The sequence below is a fragment of the Ammospiza nelsoni genome, chromosome 13, assembly GCF_027579445.1.
Source record: "Ammospiza nelsoni isolate bAmmNel1 chromosome 13, bAmmNel1.pri, whole genome shotgun sequence".
NCBI classification, from domain to species: domain Eukaryota; kingdom Metazoa; phylum Chordata; class Aves; order Passeriformes; family Passerellidae; genus Ammospiza; species Ammospiza nelsoni.
This window is the reverse complement of record NC_080645.1, coordinates 6,449,911-6,470,192: the sequence shown is the minus strand read 5'-3', so window position 1 is coordinate 6,470,192 and position 20,282 is coordinate 6,449,911. Positions and strand designations below refer to the sequence as shown.

The 20,282-nt window shown below is 43.3% G+C and overlaps 2 protein-coding genes across 3 annotated transcripts in view; one reads left to right on the top strand and one right to left on the bottom strand.

The window, feature by feature from the left end:
• The first annotated feature begins 12,525 nt into the window (after nucleotides 1-12,525).
• On the top strand, nucleotides 12,526-17,321 carry PDCD5 (programmed cell death 5). Its single transcript, XM_059481694.1, has 6 exons — nucleotides 12,526-12,622; nucleotides 14,110-14,150; nucleotides 15,218-15,279; nucleotides 15,716-15,807; nucleotides 16,033-16,104; nucleotides 16,387-17,321. Exons 1-6 carry the CDS (start codon nucleotides 12,557-12,559, stop codon nucleotides 16,432-16,434), a joined length of 381 nt encoding a protein of 126 aa, XP_059337677.1. The 5' UTR covers nucleotides 12,526-12,556; the 3' UTR covers nucleotides 16,435-17,321.
• A 712-nt stretch (nucleotides 17,322-18,033) lies between these two features.
• ANKRD27 (ankyrin repeat domain 27) overlaps nucleotides 18,034-20,282 on the bottom strand; it is a 55,563-nt gene continuing 53,314 nt past the window's right edge. For both annotated transcript variants that reach the window (XM_059481168.1, XM_059481167.1), the window contains exon 29: nucleotides 18,034-19,875. In XM_059481168.1, the coding sequence (XP_059337151.1) occupies nucleotides 19,432-19,875 (444 nt within the window). In that variant the 3' untranslated portion in view covers nucleotides 18,034-19,431. The remainder of the gene's footprint in view (nucleotides 19,876-20,282) is intronic.

Here is a 20,282-nt window from a genome sequence, read left to right as displayed (position 1 = left end):
GGCTGTCACTGACCTGAAGTCACATCTTTGGTCACAATTAATCAGCTCCCTTATATCTCCGGATTTGTGAAGGTAAACAAATTCTTGATGAAATGTAGCTTGACTAAAGAATGATACTGGTGATAACCAGAGAGAAATATAACCCAACATTTATTTGCCTGTTTGGATTTTTAGAGTAAAACTAAAAACGCAATAAAAGTAAATTTCGCCATGTTATGACTACATAAATCAGGGATGTTGTAGAAAAAGTCACTAGATTATGCAATTCCTCTTCAAAACAGATCAGTGCTTTCAAGAATAAAGTCCAAAACAATACAAAATGGGTATTGGCTGTGTTTATGTACTACATGAATCATTTAAGATTAAGAATCATTCTGAGATTAAAGAACAGCAAAATAATAAAAGATACTCTGTATTGGTCACATCACTCAAATTTCATGAGTATGAATAATGTTTACATTTCTCATAAAACAGTGCATTTCCCTTATGTATACCACTCAAGACTGTGAAAAAGTTCACGGACACAAAATTGTGCTTTCCTGTAAGCCTTTTGGAGAAACTGGTTGTCTTTTTGGGGAATTGGCAGTCCAGGATCAAGTAGGAACCTATGGGAGACTCAGAATGAAAAATCCAAGTGCTCAACAGGGAGTGACCTTCTCCATTTCGTCCTGCAAGCAATTAGGGAGAAACAAATCATCAGCTTCACACAATCTCTCCATTTATGCCTCACATTGAAATGTCTCTATAAAAGCACCTCCTATATGGGATGTTATCTTCAGTGCTTTTGTGGGGGCTATTTTTTGGCCTTAAAATAGAAAATTTTACACTTGTGGATGTGTACAGAGAAAAGGGCAATAAAGAATGGAATGGGATGGGATAGGAAGAACCCATAATTTGGTGACAAAGATTTATGTGGCTTCAAGATGAAAGGATTTTCCCAAGAGTTTCCTTGGTAGTAGGATACTACAAGGAATCTACAATTACTATTTCATCAAATTTTGATCAAAACATTTTGTGAGAGCATTTTAGTGAGTTCTGTTTTCTACATCCACTAGGATTTACCTCTGTAAAAACATACAGGAACAGTGCTATATTTTGCAAGGTCTTTCACTTCTGCATCAGAAGTTCCACAGAGAAGTAATTTAAACACATATGTGGTTTCAACAGACTAAAGATGAGCCTCATTCGTGATTTCAAATGCAGAACTCAAACTATGTTATCCTAATCAGCATGTTTACCATTGTTTATTAAAAAATAAAAGTATGTTGTTTTATAGTTCACTGCCCTATGGTAATCATAGAGAAATACTTGAGACTCTCTAATCCTATTACCAACTCTGCAAATCAGTGGGAATGTGAATTGGTGCCCTGGATGTTGAATAGTCAGAGTCCTTCTGACTTCAGCCCACCTCCAGAACTCCTGACCACGGTGCCTTTACAGCACAAGCTCCTCAGGTCTTCTACTTCACAAGTCTGTTGAGATCTAGAATACATCATTCACATATCATTTGCTTCCTTTCCCTGACTGCTGAACAGCACTCTCTGCAGTCCCATCAGGTTCTCTCAATGTTCCAGACCATCCTCCCATTTACAAAATCTTTTATTTCTGTTATTTCTAAATTTGGATTTGTCAAAATGCACCAGTTTTTGCATTAAAGCAAGAAATGTTTTGGTCCTGCCTTGAATTACCTGTGTGCATCTTTTATTACAGTAACTTGAAGTTTCCCTCTTTTCTCTCTGTAAAATTCAGGATTTACAACCCTCAGGGTACACCTACATACCTGAGAGTAAACCTCCTGCCCAGGCTCAGGGGCTGCAGATTCTTGCAAGCCTGGAGTGCAGGTGAGCATCATTTCCAGAGATTTCACATGACCACAGATCTCTCCTGGTCACACACAGCATCAGGCAAAACCAACCTGCTGCTTACTGAGGTTCATCTATGTGACCAGGTGATGGCAAAGCCAAGACAAAATCATAAACTCTGTCAATGTTATGAATTCGTGTTAGTGATTTATATATAAACATAATTTTTTTACAGAAACATCATGACAAGCATTTGATGGAGAATTTGCAGTTTACAAATCAAAATTCCTCTGAAATATGAGCAGGAAACATTCTGAGGAAAACCTTGCCTTAACCTTCTGGGACTGCAGTGTCAATATTGAGGCAGGAGAGAAGAACAAGACATTCTCCCTGGGTTACATATACCTTGTAGCTGAAGAGCTGGATGGCTTTGGGAAAAGTGGGACAATCAACTTTGCTTTTGATCAAAAGGAGAATATGCCTGAAGCAGTGAGTGCTCTTGACTGCCACATACTCAATAGCTGGCTTTCCTGGAGAAGAAAGGGGCTGGAAGTCCCCTAAGATCTTTTACTATAAATAACTGTAAATATATAATCCTAACAGAATTAATTGACCCCTCTGGAGCAAGATGTTGTGTGTGGCACCAGGTGCACCTGCCATATATTCCTCTCAAGCACAAGTTTAAACCCTCAGGAAGGGCTCTGCTCTGCTGCATAGCAGCCAAAGGAAGCTCTTCCTGCACTATTTACTCCCCAGGCAGGATTCCACAAGTGTCCTGGCAAGCAGGTCTGCAGGAGCCAGCCCAGAGTGACACAACAGCCCCTGTGCAATTTGAGATGCTTTGTACATTGCCACTTTTCATAGCAACACTTGTAGCTCCATTTTCCCAAATGCAAGTACAAGCCCTAATCCTTTCCTATATAATTTTGCAAATTAAACCTAAATTATTCAGAAGTGCAGCTGTTGTTGTGTAATCCTTGCTAGTTCTTTATGCAGCTTTCTGTCTATAAGTCACGAATTTTTCTTGCAATCTAGTGCTGAAATAAGTGCAAGAAACACCTTCTGTCATGCTAAAAGCAGAATTCTTCCTCCAAAAGGGAAAAGCTAGTGACTTTTTCAGTATCTTTCATTATTTTATAACAATTACTTTCCAGTTTATTTCAACCAGCTGGAAGACCCTTTCTGCTGTTAGCATGGTGTGCTATGTACAAGTCCAAGGTTAGAGCAAATGTTTTAATTACAATAGCATACATATACAGCTGGAAACACCTCCTACATGACTTATAATGACATTAAATCAGCTGTACCACCACAGCAAGAAGGGAAACCTGAGGTGTGTTGAAATCTGACAAGACAGCCACAATCAATTGTCACTCTAATCACACTCTAAAGGTATTCTCTGCTTTCCCTGGCTGGTGCCTTTCTGCTTACCAGTAGAAGCACATCATTAATAATGTCCCTAAACAGTTTGAAAACCTTTACAGAAAAGCTTTTCTTAAGCCCCTAAGTCTGCACATGATAAAGTTTTTTTGACTTGTGACTAACACAGAAAAAATATTTTAAAACATTTTTAAAAATAATGATTTTTGCATGACTTTATCCTATTCTCTAAATGCTCATTTTTCTCAAGACTCTGTTCCATCCCCATACTGCCTTAACAAAATGTCTGTGAGAAGCAGACTGCTGTTTTCACATTCAACACATAAAATACAACAAATGCATATGCCAAACACTAAATTTTAGTAAATCTTGTTCTGATTTTTTTCAATTATTTGTATCTTGCAATAACCATAAAGAACCCATTCATTCTTGCTTCTCTTTCTTATTCACAAGTGTAATTCTCCACTACTTCACTATCTTTTGTTTTGGTCATCATGTTTCTCTATGTGTGAAACCCAAATTATTTTTGACTCAGCAAAACATATCAGAAGAACAAATTACATGGTCAGAATGTGCAGATTTGGCAAAGAAAATGCATCTGATTCCATTCTGCCCAGCTTTCAGCAGAAGCCAGGCAGGCTTATTGTGAGCTGCTCAGCATCTGGCCTAAAGGGCTGCTGAGAACCTGGCATTCCAGATTGCCCAGTTCTGGGAGGACATCACTGGACTGCAGCCCTGTGGGATGTGAAGGCTCCCAGGGTCTGGAGCAGATAACTGCTGCAAAATCAGAGAGCCCACATCTGCCAAGGGCAGCAGCTCTGAAAGCCACAGATGGACTGACCCAGATCCAGTGTCCAGTGCAACCCTCCTCCACAGAGACTGCCTGGGCTTGAGAGGGGTTTGGTCCCCGGCAGGAGGAAGCAAACTGTAAAGTATTACACATCAGCACATTTAACAGAAAGGTACATACAAGAGGTTTCTGTAAACAATCCTTTGAAAATAACATTTGTATACATAACTCCAAACACTGTGACAGTACAATGTCCTGGTGTCTGGTTCATTTGAGGTATCTTATACAGTACATCACAATTACAAGGGTGGCAATCAGAACAGTTATTGTAAGAAATATTCTGGTTTACTCAGTGATAAAGACTAATATATTACCAACAAGGGGAGAAACCACCTTTCAAGTAATTATCTCACCTTCATCTTTGAAAATTCAAGAAGTGCAACAGTGACACAAACCTAAGCAAATGTTCTGATTTATCTAATGTCTATTTTGTGCACTTACATGTTAAAAATACTCAAGCATATTAATGCTGAAAATTTAGGAGCTAAAGCTTATGGCTGCTGTAAAGGGGATACAGAGAAAATATTGTTTGTACAGCCAAGGAATCAGTGAGGCATGATGCCTCTGTGAAAGCTTCCTCACTCTTGTGGTCTAGGACTGTTAAAACAAGAAAGCCATGGAGGAAGATCTTTTGGCTGTTCTGTGCTCCCCTTGGGATGCCTTTTGCAGCTGCAGTGTGCCTGGAGCTCTGGGCTTTGTGGTTTACAAAACCTTAACCCTAGGTGTAACCCTAGGCAGTAAACGCTGCCTTAGGCTAAGGCTAAGCCAAAAATGTCCTAAGAAGCCTTCAAGAATCCCCTATATATCCTTGAAGCTGTAGAAAAATCCTGAAAAAAACCTGCCCAGCCTCCACACCCCACCTGTTTCTCTCACCCTCTGATGTCTTCCCTACCTTTTTGCAATGGATCTTGATGTGCTCTGAGAGTTTTGTCATTGTCCTGGTGTGAGGGTTGCTGTCCTGTCTCATTGGGTGGGTTCCAGTCTGGTGTCACTGTCAGGGTTGCTGTGTTGTGCTGCTGTTGGTGAAAAGGCTGTTCTTAGGGGGGCTGGCTGGGCTGGGGGGTGCTGCACCTGTACCCTAGCCTGCCTCCTAAGCTGTACCCTGTAGCCCTGATCTCCAGTGCACTGCCCAGCCCTCAAGCCCTCCCTCTGCCCCCCAGCTCTCAGGCTCTGTCACCCTCAAGCCCCCCCTGTGCCCCTCAAGGCCCGTCTCAGCTCCTGTGTGTCACCCTTAGTCCCTCTCCTTTGTCCCTCAGCCCCAGCTTCTCAGTGTCACTCTTCAGCTGCCCCTGCCACCCTCAGCAGCTCTGTGTGTCACGCACTGTCCCCTCTCCCTGCTCCTCCCTCAGCTCCCAGCCTCTGCCCCCCTCAAGCCCCCACAATGCTCCTCAAACTGTCCCTCAGTCTCTGTCACACCCTGAAAGGACCCTAAAAAAGCCCTCATTTTCAAAGTGTCCTAAACACCCCACAAAAACCTAAAAATAGCCTCAGAATACACTAAAAATACCCTGCTTTTTAAAAGCCCCTAAAACACCCCCCAAAATCCCCAAAGCACCTTTAAAAATCTCTAAATAGTCCTAAAAGAGCTCTGAGAATACCCCTAAAACCTTTCAAATGCCCTGATAAGACCCTAAAAAAGCTTAAAAATTCCCTCAAAAATCCTAGAAATACCCTAGTCCTAAAAAAGGACTCAATAGTCCTCAAAAAGCCCTAAAAACTTTTAAGTTGTCCTAAAAAAGCCCCAAGAACACCCTAACAATTCCAATTAGTAGTAAGACAGCCCTTAAACACCCTAAAAGTTATTTTAAAAGCCCTGAAAAAGCCCTAAAGGGATCCTAAACATTCCCAGAGAATTCCTAAAAAATTCCTGCAAAAAACCCCTTAAAATATACTTTAAAATCCCTGAAAAAACCTAAAAAAAAAAAACCTAAAAAACTGCTCAACCCTTACCTGTAACTCTGTGGCCTCTAAACATCATTCCTACCTATTAATTGGCATAACTGCTGGGAGGGTTCTGGGGCAGTCCCACCATTAGGGTGGCACCTGTACCCTAACCCTACTGGTACCCAGTATCCATTGCACCCCTAACATTCAGTGTCAGCTCTCCACCTGTAAGTGCCCCCCATCTTTGCCCCTCAGCCTGCAATGTCTGTGTGTCACCCCAAAGCCCCTGTTTGGGCACCCACATGCAGCTGCAGGGAGTCATTGGTGGGGGTGAGGAAAGAGAGGGATGGGGCAGGGGTGACCTGGATTGCAGAACCCCAGCAGACAGCCAGGCACTTAGCAGCACAGGAAACTGAACACAAACTCCAGCCTCTTTCCCAGCCAAACAAAACTCACCAGTCCAGGTTCCTAATGGCAGGTTGCAGGAGCCACTTGGCACTGACAAACCAGCCCGAGTTGCCATTGGTGCAAGCTTGTGAGGCATCCTGTGCCATGCGGGACTTCAGGGGCCAGACGGCCACTCCGGGCCACAGGCCCCCCTCCACCAACTCCAGGAGGCAAACAAAACTCACAAGGCCAAGTTCCTAATGGCAGATTGCAGGAGCCACTTGGCACTGTGAAACCAGCCCGAGCTGGCACTGGTGCCAGCTTGGCTCTGGGAGGCACCTGCACAATGCAGAATTTCAGGTGCCAGCCGGCCACTCATTTGAAGGCTCAGTTCCAATCAAAACGCTGTGGTGGAAGCCATGTTGTGTCAGGTTTTTGTTCCCCATGAGATGCCTTTTTCAGCTGCAGTGTGCCTGGGGCTCTGGGCTTTGTGGTTTTCATAACTAACCCTAACCCTAGGCAGAGCAGTAAAAGCAGCCTTTGATATGAATGTGTACTGATAAAAGTTGAAGGCTGCCATTCTACCTCTTGTTTAGTGCTGTTGGAAATAAGTGCAGCTGAAGCAGGGCTCAGGCAACAGATCCTTGCTTTTCTCACAACACACTCAGGATATTCCATTCTGTCTGACTCCACTCCTCTCTCCCATAACAGCTCTCAGCACTGTGGAACAGCCAAAGCTCTGCAAGGTCAGCTGAGGCCTTCTCAGCACACCTTGACTTCAGCAAAGGCAAATGACAAAAGAAAACAAGAGCAAACACTTCTTTTTACCCCAGTCTCACATTTTCTCTCCCTGTTCTAGTCTTTCAATCACCCCCCTCTAGCTTTCTGTGCAATCTGCCCTCCATTTATTCCTCTCTCTTTTTATCTCATTGAAACAGCAGCTAAAAGGAGAAAGAGTGAAATAAAGTGGGAAATTTCAATATCAATGTGCTTCTTTTATTCCATGGTCTCCTAAATAAATAATTGAAACCAATAGTGTTTCAGACCTTTTAAAGCAGGCATTTTTCCATAAGCTACAGCAAAATTTCATAGCTGGAATGCAATAAATACTTAACAGTGAAAAAAATTATCTAGTGCATCTCATACCTGTGTCATTTCCAAAAATAAGTAAAAGCCAGCACTAGTTCATGTCTGTTACTACCAGGAGAGAACTGCTGGCTTAGTGCATCTCTTTTTTACACAGTAATCTCTTTTAATAGAGCCATGCTTCAAATTAATGTAGTTTACAGAATATGGAAGGGTTAATTTCAGATTGTTTTGATTTTTTTTTTAAGCAAAAGTAATTCTCTTGGACAACAAGGGTAAACTTCCACATCTATATGTAGGGACAGTTCTAAAACTACTAAATGAACACTTCTTTAAAACTGAGAGTATCTAATTGTACTAGATATCTATGTACTAGATCTATGTGTATCTATGTACTACTAGTGTATCTATGTACTACTAGATCTGTGTACTAGATCAAATAAAATAATACTACTGGAAACAGCAACAGCTCTCCTTTAAACTTAGAGGGATATTTCTAAATTGTCTACTCCCTGTAATCCATAGTTCAAATTTTTTGGGGAGCTGGGAAACGTGTTTCAGAACAAGCAATGTCCAGCTGCAAGGAGAGCTAAGGAAAAAAGACAATTCTGATCTCTTATAGGCAGTGCTGAACCTGCTCAGCTGAATCAATGGTTCTAAACTGTTAATACAGTTACAGTTGGCCCATTCAAGTTAATTCCTACTCTGAACTGAAATATGGGAAAAACGTCTTTAAGAAGGGACAGTAAAGCAATACAGTCAACATTCCTCATTAACCAAACGAACAAACAAGTGACTAAGTGCTTAATCCTATAGAAATTTAGCAATACAGTAAATATTTTCAGAGGAAAATATCACAATTCCAAAAGAAAACCAGGAACTGGTTTAAGCCACAGCCCATTCTCACTTCATGTATGTGCTGATAATGCAGAGTTCCTGTTTCATTTGCTTTGCTGTGCTCCAGCTCATTACACACAGCTGCTTCCCATGGGACAAGTACAATGCACAAAAGGAGAATTAACAACCTGAAGTATAAGATTTTAGCCAAAAAATTCAAAGGCTTTCATGTTCTACTTCTTATTAATGCAACAAAAACCTCAAACCAGATGTTTCTGAAAAATTAGGATGTCAGAGCATATATCTATATAGCAATAAAAATCCCATTAATGGCTTCAGCCAAGTTAAAATAACTATGGACACCTTTGTAGCAGAGCAAATCCATGAGTGATGGCAAACTAATATATATATATATATATGTATATGTATGTATATGTATGTATATGTATATATATGTATATATATATAGTTATTTCAGTGGACTAAAAATCACACATGAACTCAAGTAGTTTGCAGGTTGAACTTAGACCCCAATTCAGTTCCTGCTAAAATCTGTAAGATACAATCACAGCTTCTGTATCCCACTTTAAATATATATATATATATATATATATATATATATATATATATATAATATATATAATATATATATATAGCATAAGGAAACACCTGAATGTGCTCCTCACATCTGATGGCAATATATGGATTATGTTCCTACAAAACATTTGCTATTTATTCTTTGAAAATAAATGTAACTGTAAAGAGTAATATTTTTCCTTTTCTCACTCCTTTCTTCTACAATCTGACATCTCTTCACACATGGACATCATTCCATTTCCAAATCCATTCTACTGTATTTTGCTATTATTGCATACAACACTTTGTAAAACCATGATCCAGCCTGGGCACAATGATTCTCAGGACAAATTTATTTATTTATTAGAGCCCAGTGCTGAGGCATAATTCAGAGTGTTGCAATGTAAATAATCTTTGTCTGCACTGGTGTGTTTGTTTATGGGACAATGGAAATTAAAGGGGAAATCTTCTATGGCTTCAGTAGGATTTGGAACAGGCACAGTGTTATTGTATAATTACTAATTAGATGCTTTAAAACCACTGTTAATTATTGAAGATTGTAGTTTCTACTCTTGCTGTGAATTTTTCTTAATCTCTTTCTCATCAAATACAATTCAATTTTCTTTTTTTTTAATATTACTTTTCTTATAGTATCTTCAGCTTCTGTAAGGTGGAAAAATCTTGCTATGTTTTTTTTTTTGAAGACATTGCAATGTCTGCCAATTTTTATAGCAATGTTTCTGTTAATAATTTTAAAATTTTAATTTAGGCCAGAGATGACTAAGCAAGGATTTCATCAAGCAAGGATTTCCAGTGTATCTTCCAAGCAGAAGTGCCAAACCCAGAGTTTGCAGAGTGCTGTCACAACCATCAAGATTTTGCTTTATTTACAATTGCTTGAGGAATGAGACATTTTGTTCATGAGTTTTTCAAGCATTCTGTTATGACTCTAATATGGTGTCATTCCAAGGGTGATAACGAGGTCAATGTGAGCATTACTTAAATAAAGACATCATTTATAGTGATTAAAACCTGGGGGAAAATCAGCAGCTTTTCTTGATCCCTCTAGTGTTTGAAATTGAGTCTCAAAGGACTTGTGAAGGATCCTGCTTATTGAAAGTGATCTCCTGGAGATTTTTACATATCTCAAGTAGTCCTGAGAACTCTGCTGAATTACTAACCTACACATAGGGCATTATTACTTGCAAACCAATACATACTGAGCATTTTTGACAGCTGACATTCCTAAATAATACAGAGTATAAGTTTAAAAAGTAGAAAAAACAGTCTTTTTAAAGCATCTCTTTTCTGTTTATCATCCTTCATCAATATAAATGACACACAGAATTCTGTGGATATATCAAAAATGTTGAGAATTTTCAGGAATCCACTATTTCTGCATTACAACTAAAGGTCCTGAACAGAATAAATGGTTCAACTGACTCTGAAAAGCCTTGGTCCATCCTTCCATGCTTTTGCAGTTAGAGCTGCCCTGTTTGCAGAGGAAATGATCTGTACCTGGGAACAGCTGAAAAACAAACCAGGCATCTGAGGAGCCAAAAACAACACACAACTTAAAGCACTGTTGCCTCCAGATTTCTTTAATGAACCACAAACTCTTTTGCTCCCTGAGCCTCACATCGTAATTGGCAATAACTACGACACCTTCTCAAAACACAAAAACTCATCAGCTGCCAGCTCCCTGCTAATAAACTCACCCAGAACAACTTATTAAGACATAACCTTTAAGTGTGTGAGCAAACAATATGCAGTGAAAGCCGCAACACAAATGTCTATAAAGCGAGATGAAGTATTAGGATTACTGCAGCTTTCTCTGAGCGAGGCCAAGCATATGGTGGCATAATGGAGCATGAATTTACAGCAGCAGAGATGTACGATATAGATTAAAGCTTCATCTGGGAGAACATACTGCTCGGCAAAACAAACAAACAAACAAAACAAAAAAAACCAAAACAGAACAAAAAACACCTAACAAAAAACCCCAAAAAATAACCCAAACAATTTTTTGTTTTGTTTTCTGGTTTAACGATGAGCACCGCTGCTGTTGTGTAGAACAAGGGCTCCCTCTGCTGCCCACGGGGAAGGACAAACCAAATCCTACCTTCTGAACCGCTAAATACGTGAGCCCGAAATAGCCCAGATTTTCAATCGCTCTGAACACGCTTCTCAGAACACGAGGGTGGATGCGAGGCTTTCAGGCAGGACGGATGGGCTCCTGTGCGACATAGAAAAATCCAAAATAAATTAACTCCACTCCGCTATTTTTTTCTGCATTCGCTGCCAAAGTTGTTAAAGAAGTAAGCACTTGACACATTTTGTTACTGTTTAAAACTAGACCAGAAATATTTGGTAAAAAAATATTTATTTTCCCTGTGATAAGGGAGCTGTGGCTTATTCATCTTTACAGAGCAGCTTTTGGGGTTTTTCTTCAGGTAAATTAAATCTTAAAGTACGAATGGAAAACCTACAGCCTGTAATAAGAGTGTGACCAATCAACAACAAAGGCTGAAATTTGAGGTGTGGAAGTTCCTTTTTTAACGTGATTGAAGCTATTAAATGAGAGTGCCAGTAATAGTTGCATGGCTGTTTTGACGCTTAAAGTGTCTTTGTACCTAGTCTGATGAAGGCCAGTACCTTTGTCAGCTTTTTGGGGGAGTGCGGGTTGTTTTTTTTTTCTATTTGATTCCAGAGACAGGGCCGTGGCTGCAGGTCAAGATTTAGTCCCCATTGCAGACTGTGGACCGAGCTGCGGAGCGGGGGGCTCAGCACAACGAGGCGCTTTTGGGGAGCCCCGAAACGCAGAGGAGAGCTGGGGGCAGCGCCATTCCCTGCTGCTCCACCGAATCGCGTCCCCAGGGCTGCTTTTTAGGGGAAATCGGAGGGCCCGTGGCAGACTCAGACCCCGGGCCACCAGACCATGGTGACATTTGTAGCAGTCACTGGCACAAGGGGACACGGCAGAGCCTCGGTGTTCCAGCAGCCCAGCGGGACCGTGCCCGTCCCGCTGTTCCCTCACACACTCCGGGATGGCGCCGTCCTGCTGTGCCCTCACACTCAGCGCACTCCGGACCCGTCCCGCTGTGCCCTCACACACGGCGCACTCCAGACCCGTCCCGCTGTGCCCTCACACACAGCACACTCCAGACTGGTCCCGCTGTGCCCTCACACACGGCGCACTCCGGGCCGGTCCCGCTGTGCCCTCACACACGGCGCACTCCGGACCGGTCCCGCTGTGCCCTCACACACAGCGCACTCCGTGCTGGCCCCGTCCCGCTCCCGCCGGCAACTCAGGAAAGGCAAGGAGCTGCTGGAGAGGGTCCAGCAGAGACCATAAAGATGAGGAAGAGTCTGGAGCATCTTTGTGATGAGGAGGGACTGTGACACGTGAGCGTGGGGAAGAGTGAGAGGGATCTCATCAGTCCATACGACATGGGGCCAGGCTCTGTTCAGTGGAGGCCAGCAATACGGTGATCTAAAACACAGATCCCACATCAATATGAGGAAAAGCTTTTTACACTGCGGATGGCAAAGCTGCCACAGAGGTGTGGAGTCCCCCTCTCTGGACACATCCCAAACACACCCGGACGTGTCCCTGCGTCCCCTGTTCAGTAACCCCGTCCTGCTCTGGGGGCTCGGGCATAGGCGGTGGATTGGCCTCGCCTGGCGAGGGCGCGGCAGGGCGGGACAGCGTTCGGCGGTGGATTGGCAGCGCCTGGAGCGGGCGGCCTCAGCCATGGCTGACGAGGAGCTGGAGGCGCTGCGGCAGCGGCGGCTGGGCGAGATCAGGGCCGAGCACGGGGTGAGGGGACGGGCGAGATCGGGGCCGAGCACGGGGTGAGGGGACGGGCGAGATCGGGGCCGAGCACGGGGTGAGGAGACGGGCGAGATCGGGGCCGAGCACGGGGTGAGGGGACGGGCGAGATCGGGGCCGAGCACGGGGTGAGGGGACGGGGGCATCGGGGCAGGGCCCGGCACGGGCTGAGGCAGCGCCTGCCCCTCCGCCCGCAGCGCTTTCGGCGCCTCTCGGGGGCCGGAGGGGAAGAGCAGGGGCGGGTGCGTGGCCGGGGGAAGCGGGAGGAGGCCCGGCCGTGCCCGAGCTTTGGCTGCAAGCGGCGCCGAGCTCAGCCCCGGCCCCGCCGCCTCCCTCCGCTCCTGCCCCGGGAGGTTCGGCATAGGAACGTTCCTGCCCCCGACCACTCACTGTTCCATGGATTGCCTTCCCAGCCATGTCAGTTTTCAGAGCTGAATCACAGAATCACAGAATTGTTCGGGCTGTAAGGAACTTCTGGAAATCATCCAGTCCAGCTCTCAGCAGGGCAGGGTCACCTGGCGCAGCTGACACAGGAGTGTGTCCGGGTGGGTTTGGAATGTCTCCAGGGACGAGACTCCACTCCCTCCCTGGGGAGCTGCTCCAGTGCTCTGCCACCCTCCCTGGAAAGAAGTTCTTCCTCGTGTTGAAGTGAAACTTGTGTTTTAGTTTCTGGCCATTGCTCCTTGTCCTCTGCTGGGCACCACTGGAAGGAGCTGGACACCATCCTCTGATACAATCCATGTATGGATTTATATGAATGTCAATTTTGTTGTTCCTGTGAAGGAACTCTACCTCCAGCCATCCCCATTTCCTGTCTGTGCAGTTTTCCATCCTGCATTCACACTTTAATTGTTACCTGTAATATCTGAGGTGTTGATTCCATATAAAGTTCAGGGTTTTTTGTTACTTGTTTCTAAATAGTCACCAGTAATAGTGACTTGGAAATTTGCCCCACTTTGTTTTTCATATGTATTAGTGTTTAATGCAGGAACCAACTCCTGTAGAACACCCCTCATTAACTTTTCATTGGTTTCAGGAGTTAGACTTGATGATCCTTGTGGGTTCTTCCAGCTCAGAATGTTCCATGATTCTGTGATTCTGGGATTTCAGCTGCCAAGCTGAGAATGTGTTCTGTTTCATTTTACCTATCCTTAGCTTACTCCAATGGCTCTGTAATGCTTCTGTCCCTTTCCTGGGCTCTGGGGCAGCCTGTTACCCTGGAGCATGGGAGGGCTCTCCCTGCCCCCAGCCCCAGGAGCAGCTCACCCACTGCTGCCAGGACTGGCTGTGAGGAGAGCAGAGGGTGGCACATTTATGTGCTAGGGCAGCAGATTCCCATTTCCAGGATCTCATCCATGGGCAGGCAGGTTTAGCAGGCAGCTTTATCTTCCATCAACACTGCTGGAATATTTGAACTTTCTGTCCTGTGTGGAGTGATTCTGGGTTGTGATATTTGCTCTGATCTCCTCCTTCAGGATCCTTCTGCTGATCCATCACAACAGGAAGCAAAGCAGAGGTATAAATGAGACCGTTGAATGTTGGTCTTGCATCTCATCATCTTTAACCATTTGTTTTGTTGCTGGGAAAACCACCCCCAAAGGAACTGAAATGGATCAAAGATCTGCTGCAGGTGTGGCTCCCATGCCATGCCCACAGTGCCTGAGCCCTGCTGGGGTGGGAGTGATGAGGAAGCAGCAGCAGCTCATGTCCCTTGGCCCTTGTGTGACTTCAGTGACCTCCTGAGCTGCAGGGATGCATCACCCCTGCCACTGTCACCTTGGCTCCTCAGGGCTGGTAGGAGTTTATCATCCAAGTCCTGCAGGCTGCCAGAACTCCTCCCAAACTTGTGCTTTTGGCCAGTGCTGAGTTTGGGTTGGGTTTGGCTGGTATTGCAGGGGGAAGAGCCTTTCCCAGTTGATTTGATTTTTCTGGGATACTATTCCACTTAAAAAGCTGAAGCAAAATTATTTTTCTGGAAGCTCAGTGGGGGAACAGTTCAGTGTTTGTACTAAGGGGAAAATTGTAAACAAGTGTGTGAAGAGCTGACTTTGCACAGTCCAAGCCTGTATTAACTAAAGTTTCATAAACTAAAGCTGCAGTTTTGCAGATACTTCTATCAAATATTGTAAATACGTGGAGACTTAGTGAAGTCTCCATGTGAAAGTTCTAAATACACAAATGAGCTTTGGGTTGGATTTGGAATTGCATGGACAATTCCTTGTGCCTGTTCTACCACGGAGTGAATTCCACATGGATAAATGCAGGCTCTAAAGGGTAGCACAGCTTTTGTCTCTTAAAATGTAATCATGAGCAGTGAGGAGGTGTAAGGATGAAACTCCACCTTGATTTCTTGGAAGCTGTTGCCAGCTGTGTAATTCAGTGATGGGAAATGGGAAATGTCCATAAGAAAAGGACATTCCCAGGACAGGAAATGCTGTAAAAGCTGTCATGTAAATGGGAGGTTTGAAGTGACCTCAAGAAGCACTTCCAGGAATCAAAAATCTTCTGTGCTTTGCTGTTCTGTGCACATTATTTCAGTGTTTGAAATCCCACTTTCAATGTGTGCCTCACTCTCCCTTACAGAGAAGCAGAGATAAGGAATACTATTTTAGCTCAAGTTCTTGATCAAGCAGCTCGTGCAAGATGTGAGTATCCAAGTAACTTCCTCATAAAAAATACTCAGCTAAGTGACTCCTCAGAAGTGTGTTGTACAGAGGCCAGACTAGAAAAATACTGCTTTTGCTGAGAAGATAAAACTTGCAGCTTTTCAGTTGGTTAATCAGTGATTAGCAGGGAGAGGCTGATGAGTATCTGAATTATGTTAATGTTTTGGGTTTTATTTAAATTAGTAGAAGGAATTATATGGAGAGTCAAAGTTGTTTAATGAGGAGCAAATATTTAAAAGTAAGAAATGTAACTGTCTTGTACCTGGCATAAATGAAAATGGCTTTTTCAAAATTTATTTCATGACCCTGGCATGAAGAAGATTGTTTCCTAGGGACATGTGTCACTTTTTTGTTACTAGTGAAGGTACTGGAGAATGTTCTAACCCCAAATGAACAGAGCCTGTTTTTGTTGCAGTAAGCAATTTAGCACTTGTGAAACCAGACAAAGCAAAAGCAGTAGAGAATTATCTTATACAGATGGCAAGATTTGGACAGCTAGCTGGAAAGGTGAGTATGTTTCCTAATTCTTTCTCACATACATTTATTTTTAAACCCAATTAACTCTACAAAAATGTTTATAATAGATACAAGTTAAATTAACTGTAAATAGCTCCTATTATAATTCCATCAAAGACTATATAATTCCATCAAAAATCTTTTGTAGGAAGGAAATGGCAATTCAGTTTGATACTCTCAGAGTGTGTTTATCCACATTTTGTTTGATTTTCCTAGGTATCAGAACAAGGTTTGATAGAAATTCTTGAAAAAGTGAGTCAGCAAACAGAAAAGAAAACAACAGTGAAGGTGAGTTTTGTTTCCTAAGTGTAATGCTGTATAAAGTAGAGCAGCAGAATTGCACGGTGGGACAGTTCAGGGTGCAGGTTTGTGTTTGCACCTCCTGCCCTGCCCTGCTGGGTTCCATCAGAGCAGTCTGGGGCCAGCCTGGTGTGTGCCAGCCTGGCCAGCTCTGTCCTGTGCCCTGGGCCAGGCAGGGCCTTCCTTGCCACGTGCATGGACTGGGAAAGGCTTGTGCCAGCCTGCATCCACCATCACCCTTCAATTCTCACTTTATCTATTTCATTCTAGTTCAACAGAAGGAAAGTGTTGGATTCTGATGAAGAGGATGACTATTAATAGGCTGCCAAACAATAGCCTGGAAAATGCTGTTAGCAGGCAGAATGCAAGATCTGAAAATGTTTACGCTTCTTGACTTTTTTTTTTATTATTATAAAAGGCCAACAAATAACTTGTAAAATAAATCTGAGCAGGGGGATTTTATAACTTCAAGTTTTGTAGTATAAGAGGCCTGAGCAGTGTGGGGTTCCCCATGGCTTCATTGGCATGAGTGTTTTGTTGCCCCTTCCTCACTGTAAGCTCTGCTTTCAGCCACTGCACACACTTAACTTGCTGTTACTGGAGAGTGCAAACACAGGAGCCAGGTGAGACAGGGCACAGGCACTCAGAGTTAAAGTGTGTCCAGACTCTGGCACAGAAGTGTTGGAAAGGAGATCCCCTGAAGGATGCCTGCCCAGCCAGCCACTGGCTCTCAAGGCCTTACTGGAAATTTAAAAATGAAAGCATCCAAATAGTGTTTGGGTCAGGCACTCCTGTCAGGCAGCCTGTGTAAAGAAACGTTCCCAGCAAACAGCAGAACTGTTCCCTGTCAGTTCCTGGGCTTTCACACAAAGCAAGTTAACTGTGTCACACACAGCACTGTTCACACACCTGCTATCGTGTATTCTTACAACTACCTCCACTTTTATCAGATGGCTGGAGACTTTCTTACCTGGAAAAAAAGACAGACCATTTTCCTAAACTCTGCAACTCCTGCATGCTTAAAGTGAAACTGAACTTGTGCTGTACTTTTATTCAAGACTATGGTTATGGAAATCAGTAGGATAAATACTGTAATGTGCTGATAAACTCTCCCACCACTACCCCCTTATCTGACATAATTTAACAGGATCGTGTATGATTCCAACTGCACTGTTTTTGGAACAGAATAAACTGGTTTCAAGTGAGCACTAGTGGGTGTGTTTTTCATCTTGTCTGAATGTGGTTAAAAATATGAAACATTTGTTACTTTTGTTTCAGACTCTGCATTTTGCTTCTCTGTGTTTGTAATTAGGATGCCTTAGCTTTAGTGATACCCTGAGTGTGCCAAATTTCTTCAGGCTTACAACCCTTACTGAGTGAAGTCAAAGTTTGGTGAACTGATTTTTCTTATCTATATGGTTGAGAAATCTGAAGAATAATTCATTTAGTTAAATGCATGCTACAATAAAAGACAAGCAAAATTCTCACTCTGTAATTTGGAAATCAGATTTATAATAGTCTACTAGATTATAGTAGATTATTCTTGCTACAGGTAAGGACCAATGACTTACTCTGAGTCATCTTTATAGTGTCACAAGAAGGAAAAACCTGTTTTACTTCTTTCCTTTTGTGGCTTTTGACTTGTAATAGCTGAACATTCTTTTTTTTTTTTTTAATTTGAACATAGAGCTAGAAAAGGAGGTTATGTGAAAATGCAGAGTTTCACTAACAGTTCTATTTTGTACACCTCTGTGCATAAATCTAAAATCACACAACCTGATAAAATTATCTGTAAATGTAGGAGGAAGGAGAGTCCAGGAGTAAACACAAGGTAAAGTCTTCAAATGCCTACAAAACCAAGCAAGAAAATCTGTGATAGACTCAATGCTTGGACAAAAGCACTCAAAGGAAACAGCATTTTCAAGAGTTCTTTTACTAGTTTTTCTTTCCATCATTTGGCACAAATCCAAGGCACATCAGAAAATCAGATGAACTCATAAATTATTAGAAAAATAAACACATTACCCTCAAATTCAAATGTCATTTGACATTTTACCTCTTAGATTAAAAAGTTATCTGAAAAACCCAGCACTCTATCTTCCAGCTTTGTATTTTGCCAGGTAATTTACTAATACCACAGTTAAAAGAAAGAGAATTATGTATACAAATAGTTCATGAAATAAAATGCAAGCTGGATGTGATGAGCCAAGAATAAAAAAATCCTGCACTGCAAAACCTGGCTTGTGCTATTTACAGATTGGCCTCCCATAACTGAACAGTAGAAAATGAACTTCGGATCTAAAAGCAGCCCCTTGGTGGTTCCCTCAGCTTCCAGTTCCTCAGTGATCCCCCTGGGAATGGGGCAGGATTTGGCCTATTGCAGCCAGTGCTCACTGGGGGAGAAGTACCTTTCACAATGGCAATTTCACCTCTTTAATAGCAGCCCAGAGCAGGCTCTGGAGCAGTTTTGTCTGTGGATGTTGCCCAGGATCAGAATCATGAGTAATTGTGCATTTTTGCATTACTTCCTTTAGAGGAGGGGAAAAGCAACTTAAATGCATGCTACAATAAAACACAAGCAGCACCTTGTGCTTGCTTCTGCTTTTTTATTATGCTGTGAACAGCAGGCCCAAAGTTGAGCTTTGTCAAGGGCCCTCCACTTTTCCCCAGTATCTTGGCTCCTCTGTAAGAACTTGATCTTGCAGCTCCAGTACCGGGGAGCATTGCTGAGATATTAGCAAGGATTACATCCCTTCACATTAGTAATGCAGATGTTATGGACTGTTGTTTGCCCAGCTACTGAAATATACAGAAATATACACTATAATGGTTGTAACATTACAATAAAAATAGAGACTTTCAATTACCTCTGGCAATAAATACCTTGTTATCCAATATATCTTTATATATATATAAATATATTTATATTTAATTCTGAATGTAGTGATAAAAACTGAAAATGCAAAAATTATTCAAACACTTTTAAAACAAAGCATGTGGCTGAAAAATACAATACAGTGTTTCATTTGGTTTACTGTTACATAGAACTTTTTAATAATGATAGGAAAGTAATTTTGCTGTCTTTACCCCGTTCCATCCCTGTTAGTGAGATCAGCAATGATCTGGCTGTGTGGTCACCTCCAACGCAAACAGAGGAGCCAGGCCCCAGGTGCCAGAACATTCCAGCTGTGCTGCAGAGCCTGTGCCTGCTCCGAGCTGGGGGTGTGAATGTCACCGACAGTAACACGCAGTGAAGGGCCACGGAAATTCACAGCACAACTTCCTCAGCTCCGGGCTTCAGCTCCGCGCTTCCCTTCAGTGCTTTGAACCCGAGCCCTGCCAGTGCGGGGACTGCGGCACCGCTGGGGCCGCCGGGCTGCAGGAGCCGCCGGGGCTGCGGCAGGAGCTGCTGGGGCTGTGGCAGGAGCCGCTGGGGCTGTGGCAGGAGCCGCCGGGGCTGTGGCAGGAGCCGCCGGGGCTGTGGCAGGAGCCGCCGGGGCTGTGGCAGGAGCCGCTGGGGCTGTGGCAGGAGCCGCCGGGGCTGTGGCAGGAGCCGCTGTCGCTGTCGCTGCCCTCTGCCGGCAGTGGCACAGTGACCGTGTGTCTGCGCTGCAGTAATTTACTCCGGGGAGGAGCTGCCGTGTCATCATCATCCTCCACAAACTCACCGCTGCACCCCGAGTCCGTCACCTGACCTGTGCTCTGCTCCAGCATTCCAACAGATTTTAATTTGCTTTTATCAAAGCTTTTAATAGCCATCTGTGAGGAGAGAGAAATGGTACCTTAAAGCATCTGCTTTCTTAAGAAGGAACATTAATATACTGTTTCTTGAACATTATTATCACATGAATTTCATGACACTGAGAACACAGCCAAGGTTAAAATAGCATACTTTGTAAGAGAGTAATTCTATTTGGGCTACATATGAGAAACAAGAGGCCAGCCTGACCCAGGCTACACACACATCAGTACCAGACCTGGAAACAGACATTCCAAAACTTATTTTCACCTCACTATCCCAACAGCATCCCAGCTCTTCTAAACACCATTTGTAATGCAAGTCTCAATGCACTTGAAATTCACAGCCATTTCTTTTACTATTAAGAAAAGTGGCAGTAGTAACAGACAGGGTGACCCAGGTACTGCTGAAGGCAAAGGCAGTTCTA